This window comes from Melospiza melodia, chromosome 10 (genome assembly GCF_035770615.1).
Source record: "Melospiza melodia melodia isolate bMelMel2 chromosome 10, bMelMel2.pri, whole genome shotgun sequence".
Lineage (NCBI taxonomy): Eukaryota > Metazoa > Chordata > Aves > Passeriformes > Passerellidae > Melospiza > Melospiza melodia.
The window spans coordinates 28,116,900-28,136,654 of record NC_086203.1 but is presented as its reverse complement, the minus strand read 5'-3'; the positions used below and the strand labels follow the sequence as shown (position 1 = coordinate 28,136,654).

At 43.3% G+C, this 19,755-nt stretch overlaps 1 protein-coding gene across 2 annotated transcripts in view; it reads left to right on the top strand.

The window, feature by feature from the left end:
• The window catches only part of PDZRN3 (PDZ domain containing ring finger 3), a 130,935-nt gene that overhangs the window by 84,076 nt on the left and 27,104 nt on the right, over positions 1-19,755 (top strand). The window contains exon 1 of one of the 2 annotated variants that reach the window (XM_063165032.1): positions 15,746-16,008. The exons of the other annotated variant lie outside the window; for it this stretch is intronic. Within the exon in view, the coding sequence (XP_063021102.1) occupies positions 15,940-16,008 (69 nt within the window). The 5' untranslated portion in view covers positions 15,746-15,939. Of the gene's footprint in view, positions 1-15,745; positions 16,009-19,755 lie in introns of those variants that run through there. 2 annotated transcript variants of the gene reach the window in all.

The window sequence follows — 19,755 nt, the reverse complement described above, 5'->3', positions numbered from 1 at the left end:
GTTTGGTGATGGGTGTTTGGTGATCTGTGTTTGGTGATGGGTGTTTGGTGATGTGTGTTTGGTGATGGGTGTTTGGTGATGGGTGTTTGGTGATGGGTGTTTTCCACATCTCAGCAGATATTCCTGGCACTGCTCACTGCCTGATCCCTCCAGCAGCTCTGGGAGTGCTCAGATCCTCTCTCAGCAGACCTGGGAAGGGCAGTGGGTTGTTTCAGACACCTGACTGAAGGGTAGAAATGTTTCTCCCTTTCAGCAGGAGTTCATCACTGCAGATCAGGGCTTTTCAGGATAAACTCACTCAAAGTTGAACAGCTTTTCAGAGCCAACACGTAATGCAAAGACATTTAGTACAAGCAGTTGTCCAATTTATCATATCTTGGAGTGCCAACATTTTTAACAAAATTAACAAACAGGCACCTCATGGCAAACAGGGTGAAATTACTTTTTCTAATTAGGCTTCAAACAATATTATATTGTGTAGTTAAGGGAAAAGAACTTTGCCTCAAATTTCAAAGTGGTGAATCCCAGTTTAATTCTGCTAATGGCACTTAACACAGATGGCTAAAAAGAGTAATTATCTTCTTTATCTTTCTGCCACCTGCCACAAATGAACTGTTTTCTTTAATTGCTCAGAATTACTCTTAATCACACATAACAGTGACTTAAACCCTAGTCACATATTGCAACTCAAGAGCAAGACTTTAACCCCAAAGAGTGACTTCAGAAATTACCCCCCTGACCAAGAGCACAAAGCCAGGCTGTGCTGTGACACTTGGAAAGATTAAAAAGATTAATCTTTTCTCTTCCAGGTCAGAGCAAAGTTTGCAGGCTAATCACACAAGTCCTGTGGTCTGATCCAAGTAATTACCAGAGGAACCAGAAAGCTGTATCCACAGCAGCAGGAAAAATTCACACCATTTCTTCCTGTTGATTCACTTTCTGCAGCAAATGGTCAGTTGTAAAAGCCACACAGCCAGACTGATCTGAAAAATGACTTACTGAAGAACTGAAAGGTGTCACATTAACTACACCTGACTGATGAGTCAAAGCTTTTCAGATTCCTGGAGATAAGTTAACAGATAAAACAATCTCATTTCCATTGGGGCATCATTTTGAATTAAATTGATGTTAGGCATTTAAAAATCCCAACATGACACCTTTTGGAAATTTCTGGCTGCATTATATTTTATAACAGCAATTCTTGCCTCCCACCACTCATAAGCCATGTGTTTGTTGGAAGAACAGCAATTCTTCACTTCTTTCCTACTGTTCTTGATGTCTGAACCACATATTCAGATTTCCTGCAATGATTCAGAAGCCATCCCATTAGTTCTGCCTCCTGATCACCACCCTGAACTGAAAAAGCACTGATGCAAATCCTGAGTTTTAGCTACAGCTCTGTGCTTAAGAGAAATGAAAAAGCAGAAAAAGCACCAGCCTTAGTGTTCCATGAATTATGAAGTCTGTAACTCCCCATCAGCTTTTTCCCAAATTTGTTAGAGAAAGTTCCCAATAGAATTCATACACAGGGGGCTATGAGGAGATTAGGGTGGGCACTTCTAAGAACTCTCTAAGTGAAAACAAACACCAAGCAGACAGTTTCCCTTCTCAGTATAAAAGAATGTACAGTAGAATTTATCTGTATTACACCTTTTCAAGAGCACACACTGATTTTGAAAAATTAGTCCATTCTTTTGAAATTTGACGAACTTATGAATACTGCAGTTTACATTTTTTTAAATGTGCAAGTGGCAGAGAGAAAGGAAATCATTTAGAAGCACAGACCTGGAAAACAGCTTTAAGAAGCTTGTATGTGTTCACCAATCTCAGGATAAACAGAGCCCTAAACCATGAAATGAGCAATGACTCAGAAACTCCACAGAAAAAGATTCCTGAACTTGATCTTTAAGGAAATTATTACCTACGACACTAATATTGTACACCAGGGCTTTGCACTGTGCTCCAGCTTGGGGAGAGTTTCTATTTCATAAATTCCTTGAACCAGCCTGATTAACACTTCTGAGAGAGTCTCAGCTGTATGAGAAGTCCCTGAGTAGGTGTGAGACAGAAAAGGGCTGACGGCACCAGTGCCCCTGTGTATTTCTAATACAGCAGGGAAGGTTGCTCTGCTAATAATATTTACCTTTGTTTCTTGGTAAATAGCAAACTATTATTGGACAGTTAAAATAAAGGTCACAATCCACCTCCTTTTTTTCCCTTTAAGAAACATGTTTACTTTGTGTTTAGCTTCAGCTAAAGAGTGCTTTTCCTAGAGTAATACAGTGCAGCATGATTTCAATGCATCAGCCCTTCTGACACTGACTTAATTTAATGGTGGAAGATAAGAATTTTCAGTGCCTGCTCAGGTGTCCTTATTGCCATCCCGCTCCAGCCTCCACCTGGCTTTGTGACAATAATAACAATAATAATAATGACTCATAAAATGGAGCTGTTTCCATATAAACATTGTCCGAGTGACAATGGATGTTTATAATCAGCCCTGCTGGCGGGCAGTGAATGCTCTGCTGGTGTGCTGGGGCTGGGAGGGCAGGGGGCTGCAGGAAATGAAAACAACTTCACAAGGAGGAGAGATTAAACACAATCAATCCATCACAGCACGAGGGGTAACGGGCTCGCGGAGTTTTAATGGACTAAAGAGTGTAATGTGTTTGCTTTGGGAACCGCAGAGTTTAATCAAGTATTTTTACATTTTTAAACAGGAAATGGCCTTTTCTGCAAAGGATATACACATTTGCAGTGCATAAATCAGTTCCTGAGTCCCGGGATTCTGATCTCATGGTCTTTACCGTGCAATTAACTTAAACTCTTTCTCTGAGGGAAGGTCTGCTCGTTCTGGCAGTGTAATGGGATGTGATGAGTTGGTGCTGTTGGTTTTCCATGAATCCCAGCCTGGCTGCTGGGAATGGGAGGCTCATGGAGAGGGCTGAGCCTCTCCCCATCACTGTGGGGTTTCCTTAGCACTGTACAAATGTCAGGTTTATTTAACACTGCCCAGGTTTCAGGCAGGACAGCAGGTAGCTGTGACAGCTGCCTTTTAAATTATGCAGAGAAAGAAGCTGAGGACAAATAGAGCCAAGCAGTGGCTTGTTAAAGGAATCTCCAGGATACAGCCATGGTTATTCCTTCAGAGAACCCCAGGCATCACTTTGCAATAAAATCAGGTAAAATTGAGGGTGCCTGTGCTGCCTGACATGCTTGCTAGGTACCATGGTATAGGGAGCTATTGCCAGCATAAAATATGCACAGCCACTCACACACAAATATCTCTTGTCTGAGATAACTGATAACTGATCTGCACCCAAATGAGATGGAAAAGTAACAAAACATGTATAGTTAATATACCCCCTCACTGACTACTTTTGAGAAACCCAGTTCATGCATTTTACATTAATTTAGCCAACTGCACATGCATGGACAGGATATTAGGATGATGAAGGTGGCCGCCTTGTCAAAATGTAGGGGATGCATTAAAACAGCCCTGAGTGACAGCAGAGCTCAACCGCAGACTCTTCTGGAAGCTAAAAAGGGTGCTGGGGATCCCATTCTCACCAGAAAATCAGGTGGCCCTGAATGCAGTCTGTGTACAGATCCCCCAGTTTGCAAGCAGGGCATCCTCACAGGCGTTGCTACCTCCTGAACAAGAAATATTTTCAGTATTAAAGCTTGAATTTAGCAAAGTCTAATTTTCCTAAGTTTTTTTCTTCCCCCTTTCTAATTAAAAACTAAATGCTACCGTGAGGAAGAAGATATGAATGCAGAGAAAGTAAATGTTTGAAACACTTTCAAACAAACACTGAAACAGAATGGAAAATGTTAGAAATAAGTGTTCCTTTGTAAGTTATGGGAAAGGTTTTCTGAAGCATTCTTTAGGGAAGACATACCACATATAGGGATGTGATACTGAATGGAAAAATACTTTAACATACTAAATAGGAAGAACTCTTCCTCTGCTTTCAAGTAGATTTCAAGAAGAGTGTGTTCTACTTTAGCACCTCAGTTGAAGGATTGAAATAAAACTCCACATGAACAGGACAGTGCTGTGCTGAACTGCTTGGCAGAAATGCAAAATAAACCAACAAGGTGCTGGGGAAAAACAGCCCAGCTCAGAATGCCTTGCTGTGATTCCAGGTTGCTGCTCCCTCATGATGCACCAGTGTAAATAGACAGGTTCAGGTAGATAAATTTCACTAGAGAAATTATGCTTGAATTAATATAAAATTGTATTAATAAAATTATAGCAGGGAAATAGATAAAAATTCACATCCCCCTAAAATCTTGAAAAATTAATTTTTTTAAAAATAGGAAATGCTTTAAGAAACTGCATCTATAGGTGAAAGCATTTGACCCAATAAAACTGTTCTTTTAGATTTTAACCTCCTTTTCTCTCTTTCCTTTCTCTCACTGGCATTTGTTCTCTATTCATGTGAATAGCTTCTCAGTGCTGTCTTCTGTGGTATCATGGCACCATGACCAAAGTGACAGACTTTTGTCTCTGCTGGATTAATCAGTGTGTTCTTTGATCCATAACATATGCTCCTCAAAGACATTTAGCATCAACATATTCAAGATTTGTGGTCTGGCAGTTCAGTGCCTGATGTAACCCGGCTGATAGACACTTTGGAGTATTTAATTTTTTTTTTTCTTAAATGGAGCTTGCCTTTCATCCATAATAGAGCTTAAACAACTGAGTTAAATGCGTGATGTTAAATATTTGGGTTGATAGCTTTGCTTGAAGATAGATTTTTTTTGGGGGGGGGTGAGAAAGCCCTGAGTGTCTCCCAGAGAAATTCCAGCTCTCTGTGGGCACAGTGTGGATGTTTTGATGCAGGATTTGCCCCGGGGTTTGTGTGCCCATGGGTAGGGAAGAACACAAGAACTCCAGAGCAGCATTTGTGGTGCTGTCCAGAATACTCTGACACTGCTCCAGGGGCAGATGCAAAACCAGGGAAAGTTCCTTCAGCCCCCTCAGCTGATGAAAACCATGGAAAGTTCCTTCACCCACCACAACCTGGGCTGCTGACCCAGGGCTGGGAGGTGAGAGCCCAAATTCCATCTGCTGGGATGGCCCTGCTGGGATGCAGGAAGAGCTGGGGCAGCCAGGGCAGCAGCAGGATGGGCAAATCCAGGGAATTGGGAATTTGGGAATCCCTGGGGCAGCCCAGGGCAGCAGCAGGAGGAGGGCAAATCCCAGGGAATCCGATTCTCACCCAGCTCATTCCCAGGAACAGGAACTTCCACAATGGGGACTGAGATGGGAAATGTGGCCTTTATTTCCTCTAAGTGATGTGTCAAACTGCACTTGGAGGAAATAAAGTTAAACTGAAAGTTATATCAGAGGGAACTGGCAAGGGCAGGGAACGAACAAGAAGAAATAGGGGGCAAACCAAGATATTTTTCCTTTAGTGTATCAATTAAATAAAGGATATCAATTAATGAGATTCCAACAATTTAATTATTTTTCATTGAGAGGTGCAGCATGTGATTTACAGCCCAGCTACTCCTTTACTGATCATGCTGCTATAAAGGGCTACATAATATATTGCTTTCTGCTATGCCTTGCACAGCTAGAAATGGCAAGAATAAAACAGGATTAACTGCCCTCAAAATAGTCTGGGCTTGAAATTAATTGTAAAAGGCTGATGTCAAAACTCCTTTTTGACTTCAGGAGGTGCTGAATTACCTCCTCATCCCCATCCTCTGCTGCACACAGGCACATCCCTGTCTATGGCAGAGTGGGCCCCAGAATAGTCCATGTAATTCTGAGCAGAGAGGATTTTTATTATTTTTTTTAAAGCATTGTCCTGCCATGAAGAATTAAACAGAAAATGAATGGAGAAACCAAATGTCAGCTGCTCCCTTAGACTTCAAGGTTCAGGAAACTGCTTAGTGGGAGTAGGAAGAGACTGGCAGGCTGAAATGTAAGAGAATAATTGCATTATAAGAAGATTATGGAAGATTATTTTTCTTGTGGGCCCCAGATTTCTGCAAAAACAATCCTGAATTGCATCCTACATGGCAAAATGAATTCCCCCATTCCTCCAAACAACCAGGCCTTATTAACTGCATATTCCTTTGGTGTGGGCAAAATTAAAAATGGGCTCATATTGCAAAACATTCCAGGCATCCTTCTTCCCTTTGACAACGTGGAGCTTAATGTGATTAACAACGTGGCAGCTCGTAGCAAGAGGAAAAATAATTGGGGTTTATTTTCAATATAGAACCCCCTAATAATCCAGAAATGAGCCTGGGAGGGTTCCCCAGCAGAGTTGGGGAGCAGGGTGCCCTGCCTGCATCTCCCCATCAGTGTGATGCTCCTGCAGCCCTGGCTAGCCAGGCTTTTTTTTATTATTATTATTTTAATGTTTAACCACTGGGACTGGAATCAGAGCTTCTCATGGCCCAGTATGAATATTAATAAGACACTGGGCCATGGATTTCCTGGCTGATTTTGACAGTTTAAAGGATCAGTTAGTTAATTAGAAGATGACATGGCACATCGCATCCCTTGGCTCCGTCCTGCCTTCTGTCTCCTCTTTTCATTTTCTTTTTTGACATGTTAGATTACATCATTACTTGTAGTTTCACTTGTTAGCCACACCATGAAATGAGACTATTTTAAGCTGTAATTATTGTGATTTCTCTCCTCCGCTAAGAACACGAAACTCAAAGAAAGCAGAGAGCAACTTGAATTTCAAAGTCTTAGGAAAGGAATAGATGTCTGCCAGTTTACAACCTTCTAACTACAGCCAAGAAACAGAAAAAAAAATTAAATAGCACAGAAAATTGTGTTGACCATCATCCTGGCAACCAATGCAGTGTTTTAAGCAGGCAGCTCCATCATCTGGGCTTCATCTGTGATTTAATTAATGTTTTCATAGGTGTGTTTCTCAGAAACTCAGTCTCTTCCCCCCAGCCATGAGATTGTGCCCCTAGAGATGTATGTGCAGACACATTTGTGTCCTAGACAGAGTCTGAGTTTTCTGTCATCATCATGGTCAGAACAGACACAAATAATTTGAAAAGAAAGTGCAGCTCTCTGCAGAACCCTCTGGTTTGGGGAAACAACAGAGGAGAGCAAAGATAGGCAGGGGATAAGAATTGTCATTGAAATCTTACTTCTCATCTACACCTAAAACCCCAAAACAGTCAAACTGCAACTCAAACCATAAAAATATTTAAAATAAATACAGTCACACCATAAATCACACAAAATTTCAAGTTCTGCATGCCATGTTTCACGCTGCAGCCACCAGGATGAAAATTCTGGACACATAATGCAACTTTCAAAGAAACACAACCACTTACTCTGTCTGTTACTAGAAAATCTCATTAATCAATATTTGTAGTCTAACTTCCATTCTGTCTGTAAAATTCTTATCAAGGACATTGGTTTATTTCTGCAGAGAAACACCAGTCTGCAGGAAAACTGGAATGCAGTTTCTGGATTAGGGAAAACCAGCAGCTCTGAGGCTTCACTGGAAATTACAACATTAGTGATTGTGTCTTCTGATGGGAATGATCATTTCTGGGTTATGATTCCGTGTGGGCTTTGCCTTTTATTTTATCAAATATTTATATCTGTGTATTCATTTCAATGCTGCTGATCAGAATGTGTATTTTAAAGGAAGCAATGGCAGAGGAGGTGCAGCTGTGGGATAACTCCATGCAGTTGGCCAATGCAAGAGCCAATGTGGGTAATTTATGTCTTTCATTAAGGTAAACATTGATTCACAGGGCTCACCAGAAACACAGTGCTAATAACAGGTGGAAATCACTTCCATTGCCACTGAAGATAAAGCCAGGTGGTGTGACCTGAAGAAGGAACAAAATTGGGAATTACATGCCCTCCAACAGGGATTAATGGTCAGACTTGATGGCCCCAAAGGTCTTTTCCAGCCTAAATCCTTCTATGACTTTCCTTATTGAACCAGAATTCCTTGTTCAAGACGAGCCAAGCATAAAAAGTGTCCTTATAGTGTCAGAGAAGGCATTAATACTTAGAGTGTCTTTTATCCAACCAATGTTTTTGCAATAGGATTGATTTTATAACGAAATGAGACATGGAGCAGCATCGCTGCAATTCCACGGGCTGGTGAGATTACATTGCAAAGAGGATAAATGGGAGGCCAACATTGTTGTGCATTGTTGGTGTGCTTCATGAGCTAAACACTGGAAATCTGCTCTGGGCAGGACCTGAGCCACCTGCTGTGTCCTCACAGAGTTTCAGGGTGGGTGAGAGCACAGGTGAGCTCCCAGCACGGGCACAGCCTGGCTCTGGATTGCAGCCAGCCAGAGCCCCCATTTCCCTCTGTTCCTCTCCTCCTGCCCCACACAGCTGCTCTGCTTTGGCTGTGCCTGTGATGCAGCACAAACTGATGCTGCTGTCCCCAGCAGAGTCCCTGCTGTCCCCTCTGAGCGCCCACAGAGGAATTCATCACACACACCAGCTCTGGAGATAATGCCAGTCTCCTTCAGTGAGAGCACATCTTTCCCAAATTCAAAGGCAGAAATGAACACTTACATTGCCTTTGTTCCTAAAAGACTCAAATCCTTTCTCATTGAAGGTCTGCTCCTCTCCTGGGCCTTCCCTGCACAGGAGCTCTAGCTGAGAGTTAGCAATCAAGCCCCTCATTGTCCACCTGAATCTAGAAATGAAAACAAAGGCAAACAGATAAGCAAGTCCTGCCATTTACCATTAGTGCTTAATATTCCCACGTATTCTTTTCATTGGGTGGTTAATATAAAACCTAATGAACCATAAATGGCATTCCTGTTTTGCTCTGTTTCATATTAAGTCTGGAGCAGTAAAAACTGAGAGATGAAAGAGAATATCTTTTCAAATAGAAATGGCTTAAAATTCTTAATATTAATACAGCGGCTAAAAGACAGAAGTGAAGACTGTGATCCTTAGCAGGTCCTGGCAGTTTCTGGCCATAGCATTATTAAGCATTATTCAGCTGACCCTAAGGGGAGTTCATCTGGAGACATTAAGGTCAGAGAGCAGAAGCACTTGGACACACTCAAATGGATTTTACACCTTTGTATCTCTCTGACATTACTGTTTTGCTTCAGCAAGCTGCCTAATATCAGATATATCCTACTGGGTACCTTTCTAAATCACTTCAATTTTCTTTGTCCCTGGGCTACAGTTATATGATCAGGAGCCAAAGCCATCACAGGCTATGATATACTATTTTACTTCCTCGTTTGTATTAGAATGAACTTTATTAGCTTTTGGGGCACGTGTCTATCAGTTTTAAAGATGAAGTACTATGTCAATAGTTTTTATGCCGCGTTCAAGTCCACCGAATCACTTGGCGTGCTCTGAGATTATTAAAAGGGGATTATCACTTCTACAGAAAACGTTCTTATTTTGAAATAACCATCACTCAGAGCAGCCTGTGCTTACCAATACTGTCTCTCTAAAGTGATATTTTGCAGCAAAATCAAAATGGGTGTTGATGTTCTGTAAGTAATTTCAGATTTGTGAGCATGTCAACCTTATAAACACAAGTGTAGAACTAACATTTGACTCCTCACTCCTGTGCTTTCATTATCCACTTTCTTCCTTTAAATCTTCCTAATTTGCTATTGCATATTCTTGTTATAACCACATATTCTTGCTAACAATAACCACAGCACTTTTCAGCATGCAAAAAGCGACAATTTGTGCAAGCTTAAATTTGTCATTCTTAAGTAGAAGCTGTCCAGTTAAATAACCCATAAAAAATTCAGAGATTAGTTTGGCTGTTGCAGCATCAAAACCAGGAAATCAAAGATGCTTTTTGGTAAGGAAGCTGAGGTTTCAGCTATCAGGGAAGAAGCTTTTAGAACACAAATCCAGCCTATAATCAGATTTTCTCATTTCCTCGCCAGCCTTCCGTACTTTTGGCTCTGCGGTTCGCAGTGGCCGCTTCCATTGTGCCATGAATGGAAAAGGGACAGGGGATTTGAGCTGAGGGATGAGGAGTGTGATCTGCCTGCAGGCCCTTCCCTCAGCTGGGCTTGGCTGGGCTGGCAGCTGGTGGTTTTGGAGCTGGAGCTGCTCAGGTGAAGGAGGAGTCCCTTTTTGATGGGTTCACTCTCTGGCCTCGCCACCCAAGCCCTGTTTCACCCCCTTCCCTCCCAGTGTCACCGCTGTAAATCCAGCTAGAGCATCCCCAGGCTCAGGGATCACCTTTTGTCTTCATCTCTGGCCAAGATCTCTTGGTAGTGCTGTAATCAACACCCAGAGGGGAGGAGGAGCAGTTCCCTGGTCCTAGGTCAGCTCTCCTGCTTCTCCCCACCACAAGGTCTCAGTGCCATATTAAACGCTTATTTACCCTGTTCTGACCTCATCGTTCTGCCTCATGGGAGACTGAGTTAACACAGTAGGGTTGGATCTGCTGGCCCTGCAGAGCTTACAGGGACGGTGCAGGGATGCTCCTGAGGCATCGCTGCCTTCCTCGAGTGGCATAAATTACAGAGATATTGGACTTCTAAAGAGCTTCAAGGGCAGAGCAGTTCCTTCAGCAGTTTAACAATAAGTATCATTTCATTTAAGTTACTTCTGAGGATTGGAACTCTTTCAGAGATGCTAAGTGGAGCAAATAAGGATCTCAAGACTTCAGCCTTAACTGATGGGAATAAAGCCAAAGTTTTACATTTGCTTTCACATCCTCTCTTGTGGTATGTTTTAGTTTAAATATTTTGGCTCAGTCTTGAAGCTTCCAATGCATAGGCAGATTGCTATGCCCACATGCAAAAAAACCCCACCAGAATTGAGATCTTTTTGCTGTTATATTTAGAGTGTGTATTTAATTATTGTGCCTGCACGATGCCATAGAAAACCCTGGTTTGCTTTCACATATTCAACAAAGAACTTTTCAGAAGGGTATTTTTAAATTAGATCCACACTAATTACATGTATTATTAAGAACCCAACGCTTCACAGCTATCAGTGGGTTGTATTATTGAACATTTTCAAATAAACACAGGGAAAGAGAACTCAGTCTGAACACATTCCCAGCAGAGGCACTCGAGCTTTAATAAAAGTAACCCAATGGTTATAATTAAAAAACACCTCTCACACTTTGAAATATCCCAGATACTTAACTTTGAAGTGTGGTTGTGGAACACAGTTCTCTTTCACACCGCTGTGGGTAACCATAATCTGTACAGTTCCATGACTTCTGTTTATTTAGCACACCAAAGCAAGAATTATTTATAAAGTCACAGCTGCTCTTTTTCCTAGCTTTTGTTTCTCGCAAGTCTTAAATATTTGCAAAAACAAGAAAAGTAATTAAAGTATTGATACATTAAGCAAACGCTCCCCTAATCACGCTGCTTAAATAGGAATCACTTGTTTAAACAGAACTTGCTAAGTATATGTACAGAAATACAGCGTTAAATAGTTACTGCGGAGCAGGGAAGCCAAGTTGCATTTAAAGAAACAAAATAAACAATGCCAAGCCATCAGTGCTATCGCAGGCAGCCACTCCAGCATTAGGAGCCGGGTTTGGTGTGTGGCCAGCTCCGAGCAGGAGCTGTGTGCCATCTGCTCCTCGCACAAAGGACACGAGTTTATTCTCGCTGGTGGGAACTGCTGTCCGAGAGCCAACCCTTGGCAGCGCCAGTGCCTACCCTCGAAAAGCTGGCAGAGAGTGCATTTTAGCCTTTGAGTTCCCTAATAATGATCCCCTGCAGGGTGCAGGTCCCTCATGAGCGCTTCATTTCCCCCTTTATTCTGATTCAGCGTCCCGTGCAGACGGGCAGGACACCTGACGTGCATCAGCCTCCTGTGGACTGCCCTTACCTGCCAGCACCTGGCAGCCTCCATCAGGGCGTAAATCAAACATTGAAACTGCAGATTTGTTATATAGATATAGATATATAGATAGATATAGATAGATATAGATATAGATATAGATATAGATATAGATGATATAGATATAGATGATATAGATTATATAGACGATATAGATATAGATACAGATATAGATATGGATGTATGGATGTATGGATGTATTAGGTTTGTAGTTGCAATCCTAGAGGTTGCAAATTGAAGCCAAGACACGTCCAAAACGCAAACCCATCCCCTGATGTGTGGCAGCGTTCCCTCCTTGTCTGCCCAGGACTTCGGGGACAAGAGCAGCACCCTTCCCTTTGTGAAGCAGTCTGGCTGCTTCCCACCTTCTCTGTTCCCTGGGAATTAGCTCTTTAGGACACAAAAGCGAATTTGTCTGATAGCGGGAGCCAGGTATTGTGGCGGGGGGGATTTTGCAGGCGCAGCCGCACGCAGGCGGGCAGGCAGTGAGTAATCTAGATAAATGCTAATGAAAGCTCTCGCTGGCACCTTGTGTATTCAAAGGCTATTTCCCATTGTTCCCAGTCAGCTGGCTCGCTGACTCCCCATTCAGCCCGGATTGCTCACACTCAGCTGGGACCACTCTAACATTCCCATTACGCGTGATGGAAACGCTGCCTGCCCGTCCCTTTGGTTAAGCTCATTATCTGTGGCCCTGGCGAGACCACACATGGCACATCGTTAGCGCTGCTGACACATCCCAGGGCGAGCAGGAAACCTGGGCTTACCTGCCCCAGGTACAGCAGGTGCTGAGGAGGGCTCCTGTAAGGCTGCCTTGGTCAATATGTTATTTTAAAAGTCACATAATTCACATCCAGCCCATCCCAAAAACTCGTGTGGCTCTCCCTGCCTGGGTGAGGAGCACAGAGAGCATCCCTTTGTTCCTGGAACCCATCCTCCCACCTCACAAAAACCCAGCTGGCCTCCTCAGACCTGGCACCACTCTCTGAACTCTGTTAAAGTCCCTCAGGAATTAAACTGGAAGCTTGCACCGACTTTGTGCTGAGAACACACAAATTGCAACAGCTCAGGACCAAATTTAGCAGATTTCACAGGGACAGCGCAAACCATGCTGGTGCCAAACTTCAGATTCTTGTTTCAAATTATGTTGATGCTGAAACCCCTCTCAAAGAAAGCATCCAGAATTGCAGAACATAGGCAAACTTTATTTTCTCCCTGTAATCTTACTCTTGGAAATGACTGAAACTTCAGCTCCAGTGTACCCTTAAAGGCAGAAATCAGCACTGGACAAAGCCCAGAACACAAGTTTACAGCCCAAATGTTTAAAGTTTGGCAAAGTGCTGTAAAAACCAGCCTATATTGACCCAAGACAGTGCTACTATTTTTGCCTGTGAGATGAATAGTGGAGATGCAAGTTATATTTGAACAATGGAAACATCTCCAGTGAGATGGGCACTGGCCTGGCTCCAGAGCAGCTCATTTACCAGGGGCCATGGCAGCTGGAGAATCCCAAACATCACATTTATGGGACCCTCCACTCACACATCAAAACAAGTCTTCTGCTGGGCTTATTCTCCTGGCTTGATTTAGGGATTATCTCTCTGAATCAGATGAAACATTATCTCCTGCAGTCTATCACGTTGCTATAGGGAAATAACAAATAGGTGTGTTTCCGTTGAAACTGGAAATTAAATATCCCACATGTTTCTGGTTTGTTTCTAAGCAGATCCAGCTGCATGCTAGTCCTAAAAAAAAAAAAAAAAAAAAAATCCTGACTGACCTCAGCCACCTGAACAGAACACTAACATTTATTTAAATGGCATCTAGCATTTGAGAAGAAACTTAATTGCATTTAAGAAGAAAACCAAAATCACAGGCAACATTTTTGGAAGCTTTACCTCAAGTTGCTTAATCAAATTACATAAACAAAAAAAATTATCTAATCAAAGCCATAAACTTTTTTACAATTTCCATAGAGTCTGAGGTTTTTTTATTTAATTCACTTATCATCATCATCATCTTTTTCTGCTTGTAGGGAACACTAGTCCCCTCATGCAAGAATTTTCCAGTTGTTCAAGATCCACAGTCCCTGGCTGTCAACCAGCTTTGGAAAAGCTGCAGTGTTTGAGTGGCATATCTGACCAGGGATAGCCTGAATCAATCCTGGAGGGCAGCAGTAACATCCAGGCTTCCTCCACCAGCTTCTGCCACCATGGCAGCAGTTCTCTCAACAGGCAGACAGCTCAGGGATGAAGTTCCTGCTTGTTTTGGGTGTTGGGAGGGGGTTTCAGTCACAGGTGGGATTGTCAGGGACCCCTGGAGATCACCCAGTCCATCCCTGCCAGGGCAGGGGCATCCAGACCAGGTTGCACACGGTGATGTCCAGGTGGGATTTGAATGACCCCAGGGAAGGAGACTCCACAGCATCCCTGGACAGCTGTTCCTGGGCTCTGCCACCCTCACAATAAAGAAGTTTTTTCTCAGATTCAGACAGAACTTCCTGTGTTTCAATTTGTGCCCAATGTCCCTTGTCCTGTTGCTGGACACCACTGAAACGAGGTCTCCTTTCTTTCTGTTGTTTCTTTCTGTAGGCAGGCAAATTTTCTTGTCAGTCTCTGTTTACCAAAGTTGTGCTAAAGCATGAGCTGCATTGCAGTAATGAACATTTTAATGCAAACTGTGAGTCAGTGCCTTTGTAGCAAGAGCTGAGTGTCCTACAGGATCCCTACAGCAAGCACCTGTGTGCAGAGTTTGGCCAGAAAGATGGTCCTTGCACAACACTTCCCTTGTGATCCACAGAAACTCGCTCAGCAAATGTCAAAACCAGTCAGATAAGCATGGCCAGGATCCATCCAGGCTCTCCCTGCAATTCCTGAGGGATTCCTTGCTCTCGCTCCTGGCTGCTCTGTCACCCTCTTCATGGCACAATGAGTTGCAGCGAGGTTATAAAAATGCAGCCCCTTCTGAGTGCTTAAACAACTGGGAAAATTATGGTCAATCCACACTCCCAAGGCAAGGTAGTGCTTCTCACAGGCTGGAAAATATCCATAAAGCCTGTGAGTTACGAGTACTTTTCTAGCTCATTGGGCAGTTCACTGCTGTCTTATCCTTTACATCTGTGGTGCAGGTTTAATGCAGATCTACGCTCTCAAATGCTGAGTACTCATAAATGCCATGCTGATTTTATTGTACATATTTTTATAATCTCATAAAGTTTATATTTTTAATATCACAGATAATATGTGAAGCTGTCATTTACACCGCTGAAATACACAATGGGAGTCAGTGGCATAAATGGCCATTTTTCACTTGGAATATATGTTAATATAAAACTAATTTATATTAATACAAGACACTTTTTGGTTGGGGTTTTTTTTCCCCGTAAATCCACATACATTCTCATATATCTTTGCTCTGCAGCCAGGCTGTGGAGGCTTTCAGGGACAGAGATGCCTTTCTCTGTTGTGCTTGTTAAACACTCAGTTCAGTCAGCTGCTGCTGTAAAACTGAGGCTCTCAAATAGCACCACAGTCCAGGAGGGAAATAAATGCTGCTGAGCATATTCAACTTCACCCTGGCTGAGTTCTGCACCACGACATTCATTTCGCAGTGCCTTACGTTTAAACCCTGCTCCCAGCCTGCTGAAATGTGGGAAGAATTATCCTGAGGGACCGCAGTAAAACGCAGTCGTGTTTATTTGTAATTGCTACAAAACGCTTTACAAAATTGTTAGTGTCCTTTATTATGCCTGCTACTGAAGCACTTGCCTGTTAATTAGAGAAATTTCAGCTGTCATAGCTGGCAATTATAGCTTGTGTATCACTGCCTGTTATGAATAGTCAATGAGGGCTGATTAATATGCATGAGCGGCGGTATATAGCCATGCCTGGGAGCCGGGAGAGGCAGAGGGAGGGAGCTGCGAGCCGGGGACGGGCAGGGCTCCGCGGTGCTGCCACCACCAGAGCCGGCGCGGCGTCACCTGCGGGGCCAGCATCACCTGGCAGCGTCACCTGCGGGGCCAGCATCACCTCCAGCATCACCTGGATGCCACAGGCACCGCTCTGGCTGCTCGGGGGAATAAGGAGGATCCTTTGTGCCGCTCCAGTTTAAACATGGGATGCAGTTTGTGCACTCTGCAGAAGCCAGAGGAGCAGTACAAGTTGCTGTATGAAGTTTGTCAGGTAAAGGGTTCGATTTCTTTTCTGGAAGGAGATGGTCTCTCTTAGGATTGTGGGTGCTGTTAAGGGCAGGGAAGGTGGAATGTCAGGAACTGGAACTGAAAGTGAGTTTGCCTTGTTTGAAATCTGTGTGATAGTGATTGTGTTTTTAGCCTGTGTGTTCCCATTCATATGTGCAGAATATGAGATATTTAAATGCAGCTGTTACGCATGAAACTTTTCACAAAACTTTCATCACAAAATAAGGCTGTGTTTATTTCTCCAGTGTAGATTAGGTTAAATTCCTTGTCAAGGATCATGGCTTGATCACATGCTCCTTGCACAAGTGGAAAAGATGCATGAGGAAGGTTTTGTACCTGTTTACAAGTACCTAGAGCCACTTGTTTGTGTGCAGTGTGTTCACTGTGCTCAGTCTGGTCTGAGTGCCTGTCACTGAGAGTTTGTAGTTAGTTGTTGTAGCTGTTGCATGTTGCTGTGTAAAAACACCAGCTAACACATTTGACAGCAGATTAAAACTACTGCCCTACAGATCTTTGTATACCAAATTACTCATATGAACCTTCTGAGAAGTTTCCTGTGAGTGTGTTAACACATGAACCTCTATTGCAAAGACTTTATTTCCCGATTCTGCCTTTCCTTCTGTGTGCCTCTGAAATTCCTTACTCTGTCACATCCACAGTACAGTTTGGACTGAGGCAGGGGGATGGAGCCCTGCAAAGTCATGGCCAGGTCTTTCAGGATGTGTTCCTGCAGATCTCCCTGGAAATATTCATAGATAGAAACACTCCCAGTCGGTACTGAGAAGGTGGATTGGGCTGGATGGACAGACACTTCCCAGACCCTTCAAGCTGTACTTTCCCCCCTTGCCATTCCTGAGGTGGTTTGGGAGAAGTGACGAGTGCTGGGTGCCATTCCCAGCGCTGCTCCGAGCTGCCGGCAGAGGGAATTGCTCAGCAATCCCGTGTCTGCTGCCTTCCCACCTGCAGCTGATCCCAGACCCTGATGGCACTGACAACAGAGTGAATAAAAGATGTGCTCTGTGTGCTATGCTAGTGGGGAAGTGATTAAATTTTAACCACGTAGTTGTGATCTAATTCTCGCTCGCTCACCCAAAGGACGCTGACGCTTTGCGGAATAAAAAAAACCTGTGGGGGCAAATAGAAAGACATGTTGACTGTCATTTCTATTTATACCAGCACACTTCCACTTGCTAAGCTGCTGTGCATGTGATGGGGGCAGGAATTTTGCAGGGAGGGAATCAGATTTTTCGGCCAGTGTTCTGAACTGAGAAGCAGGTGCTGCCTGCAGCAGCACACCTGGGGCCAGGTATGGTCTGTGTGAATGCTCTGCTCACATACAGCACTGCCTGGGGGAGTAATTCCTTATCCTGGCAAGTTTTTGTGCAGTCTGTGTTTGGGGACTGTCAGTGAGTGACATTCAGGAGTGCAACAGCCAGGACAGACAGACAGACAGCACCTGATCAGAACGCTGTGACTGCTCAGGGCTTGCTCAGTTCTTGTTGTGAAGGGAAGGGGGCAGAGAACCTCTGAAACTTACTGACATCTCCCGACAGATGCAGGGCAACATTCTTTAAATACACGTCCTGAAATCAGTCCCAGGAACGGTTCCTGCTGATATCTGAGATGACTGAACTATCCAGGGCTGGCTGCAGGTGCAGATCCCTGGCAGGAGTTTGGTTTTAGGATTCTGTCAATATGCAAAGTGCTGCAGCCTGTGTGAGAGCCCAGGGCTCCTCATGAAGTATGGAATTCTTTTGGGAAACACTGTTGGAATACACTCAGTTTCCACAGAAGTGAAAGGTGCATGTAATCCTGTAAAACTGGGATTTCTAGCATAGCAAAATCTGAATTATTTAAGACTATAATCCCTGATTATTCTAGAATATAAATAACTGCAAAATTATTTTCACAGGGGTCTACTTTGATTTCTCTATTTCACAAGACAGGAGGGAGGGAATTCTATAGCTTATGGAGCACGTCCAGATAATTATATGTCACTACAACTATAAAAATATGTCCTCATGTAACCTACACACAAGAGCAATCACCTAAAATTTAATGGTGAGGGAGATGAAGGATCACTGCCATTTACAGAATATAGAAGATAAAAGTTTCAAAATCTGCCAACAGTAGAAAATGTCTCTTACAGTGGTTTTTGTGTCATCCATGTAACCCTAATATCATGTGATAAGAAGACATTGCTATTTTAAGAAATCTGAGTTAGACAAAATTTGCATAACTTGATTTTAGGGAATATTGAGCATCCTTACAAATAAATCTCCTTAGCCTTATTTTTTAAAAGTTCATGACTCCAAGATGTAGGAATTCAGGAGACACTTGAAGGAATTAATAACAGCACATAACTGCACTTTCTCTATTAGGCCAAGAGCTTTAGTGTGGCTGGGAAATTAATGCTTCCATAAATTACAATTCCAGAAGGTCCGGTACGGCTGGCTCTGTAAGTCCTCTAACAGTGAGCACAAAGAGGATCAAATATACCAGGGCTCAGGCTTTATCCCTTCCTCATCCATAGATAATTCAAAGAGATCCTCTTCATTAAGGGCTTTGGCACATTGCCTACAATTTCTTTTTGGGCCGCTGTGAGCTTAATGATGCGGAACAATGGTCTTCCCTCTTGTTGAGCACTTACCTTATTGTACCTTTAATCACATCATAAAAACCAAATTAAGACACCTCGTCATTAGAGACTGTTGTAGCTGTGCATATCAATGCTTTGTGCTCCAAATACAAAGGGGGCTGTGGCAGAGCAGTGTCACCACTGATGAGTGTGGCAGCAGTGGGGTGCAAATCCCAACTTAGATGTGTCCCAAGGTTTACTTCCCAGCTGAATAAAGCATATTAAATGAAGTAATATACACTATTAAGTTTTTGGGTGTCTGGTTAAATTGGAAATCTTCTTCAGAAGTTACTAAAAGTTGTGCAAATGGAAGGAGAAGGGGGAAGAAAAATACCCTCCCAATTTTCCGGTTTTCTAACACCAGGTTTCTGATGTGCTTTATTCAATTGCCATCAGCTCCTACATAAACAATAACAGAAATCAGGGCTTTTCCCTTTTTGTGAAAATTCCTGAGGGACCAAAAAGTAAACAACATTAGAGGAAATTTACAGAAGAATGACTCCTCTGAGATAAAGCTTTTGAGAGTGCAAAAAGCCTGCAATTTAAGGAACTTTCTCAGTACTTTTTTCACACTAACCACACATTGCCCACAATATGGGAGGTAAAAACACAGTGAAATAATTTCCTAAATGGACACAGTGTTTTACAGAATCCTCCCAGCATCATGGAATGGTTTGGATTGGAAGGGACCTTAAAGACCCTGTAATTCCAACCCCATTGCCATGGGCAGGGACACCTCCACTGGAAGAATCTCCAAGCACGTCAACATAGAGTCATCTGTGACTTAAAATTCTAAATTCACATGTGCAGTGCCCAGAACTGTTCCCTGGGATTTAGGATGGTGGAGTTCACCCAGTGAGAAGAACAGCCCATCCAAAGTGGCACCTGCAGCTGAGGAACCCTGAGACAGGTGAGCACAGAGCCAGCCCCTTCCTGCAGGAACCCTGAGACAGGTGAGCACAGAGCTCAGCCCCTTCCTGCAGGAACCATGAGATAGGTGAGCACAGAGCCAGCCCCTTCCTGCAGGCTGTCCCTCCAGGCTGGGGACAGGCTGGCAGGAATTGAGCTCATGTTGCCTCTGCCCTTGGTTCA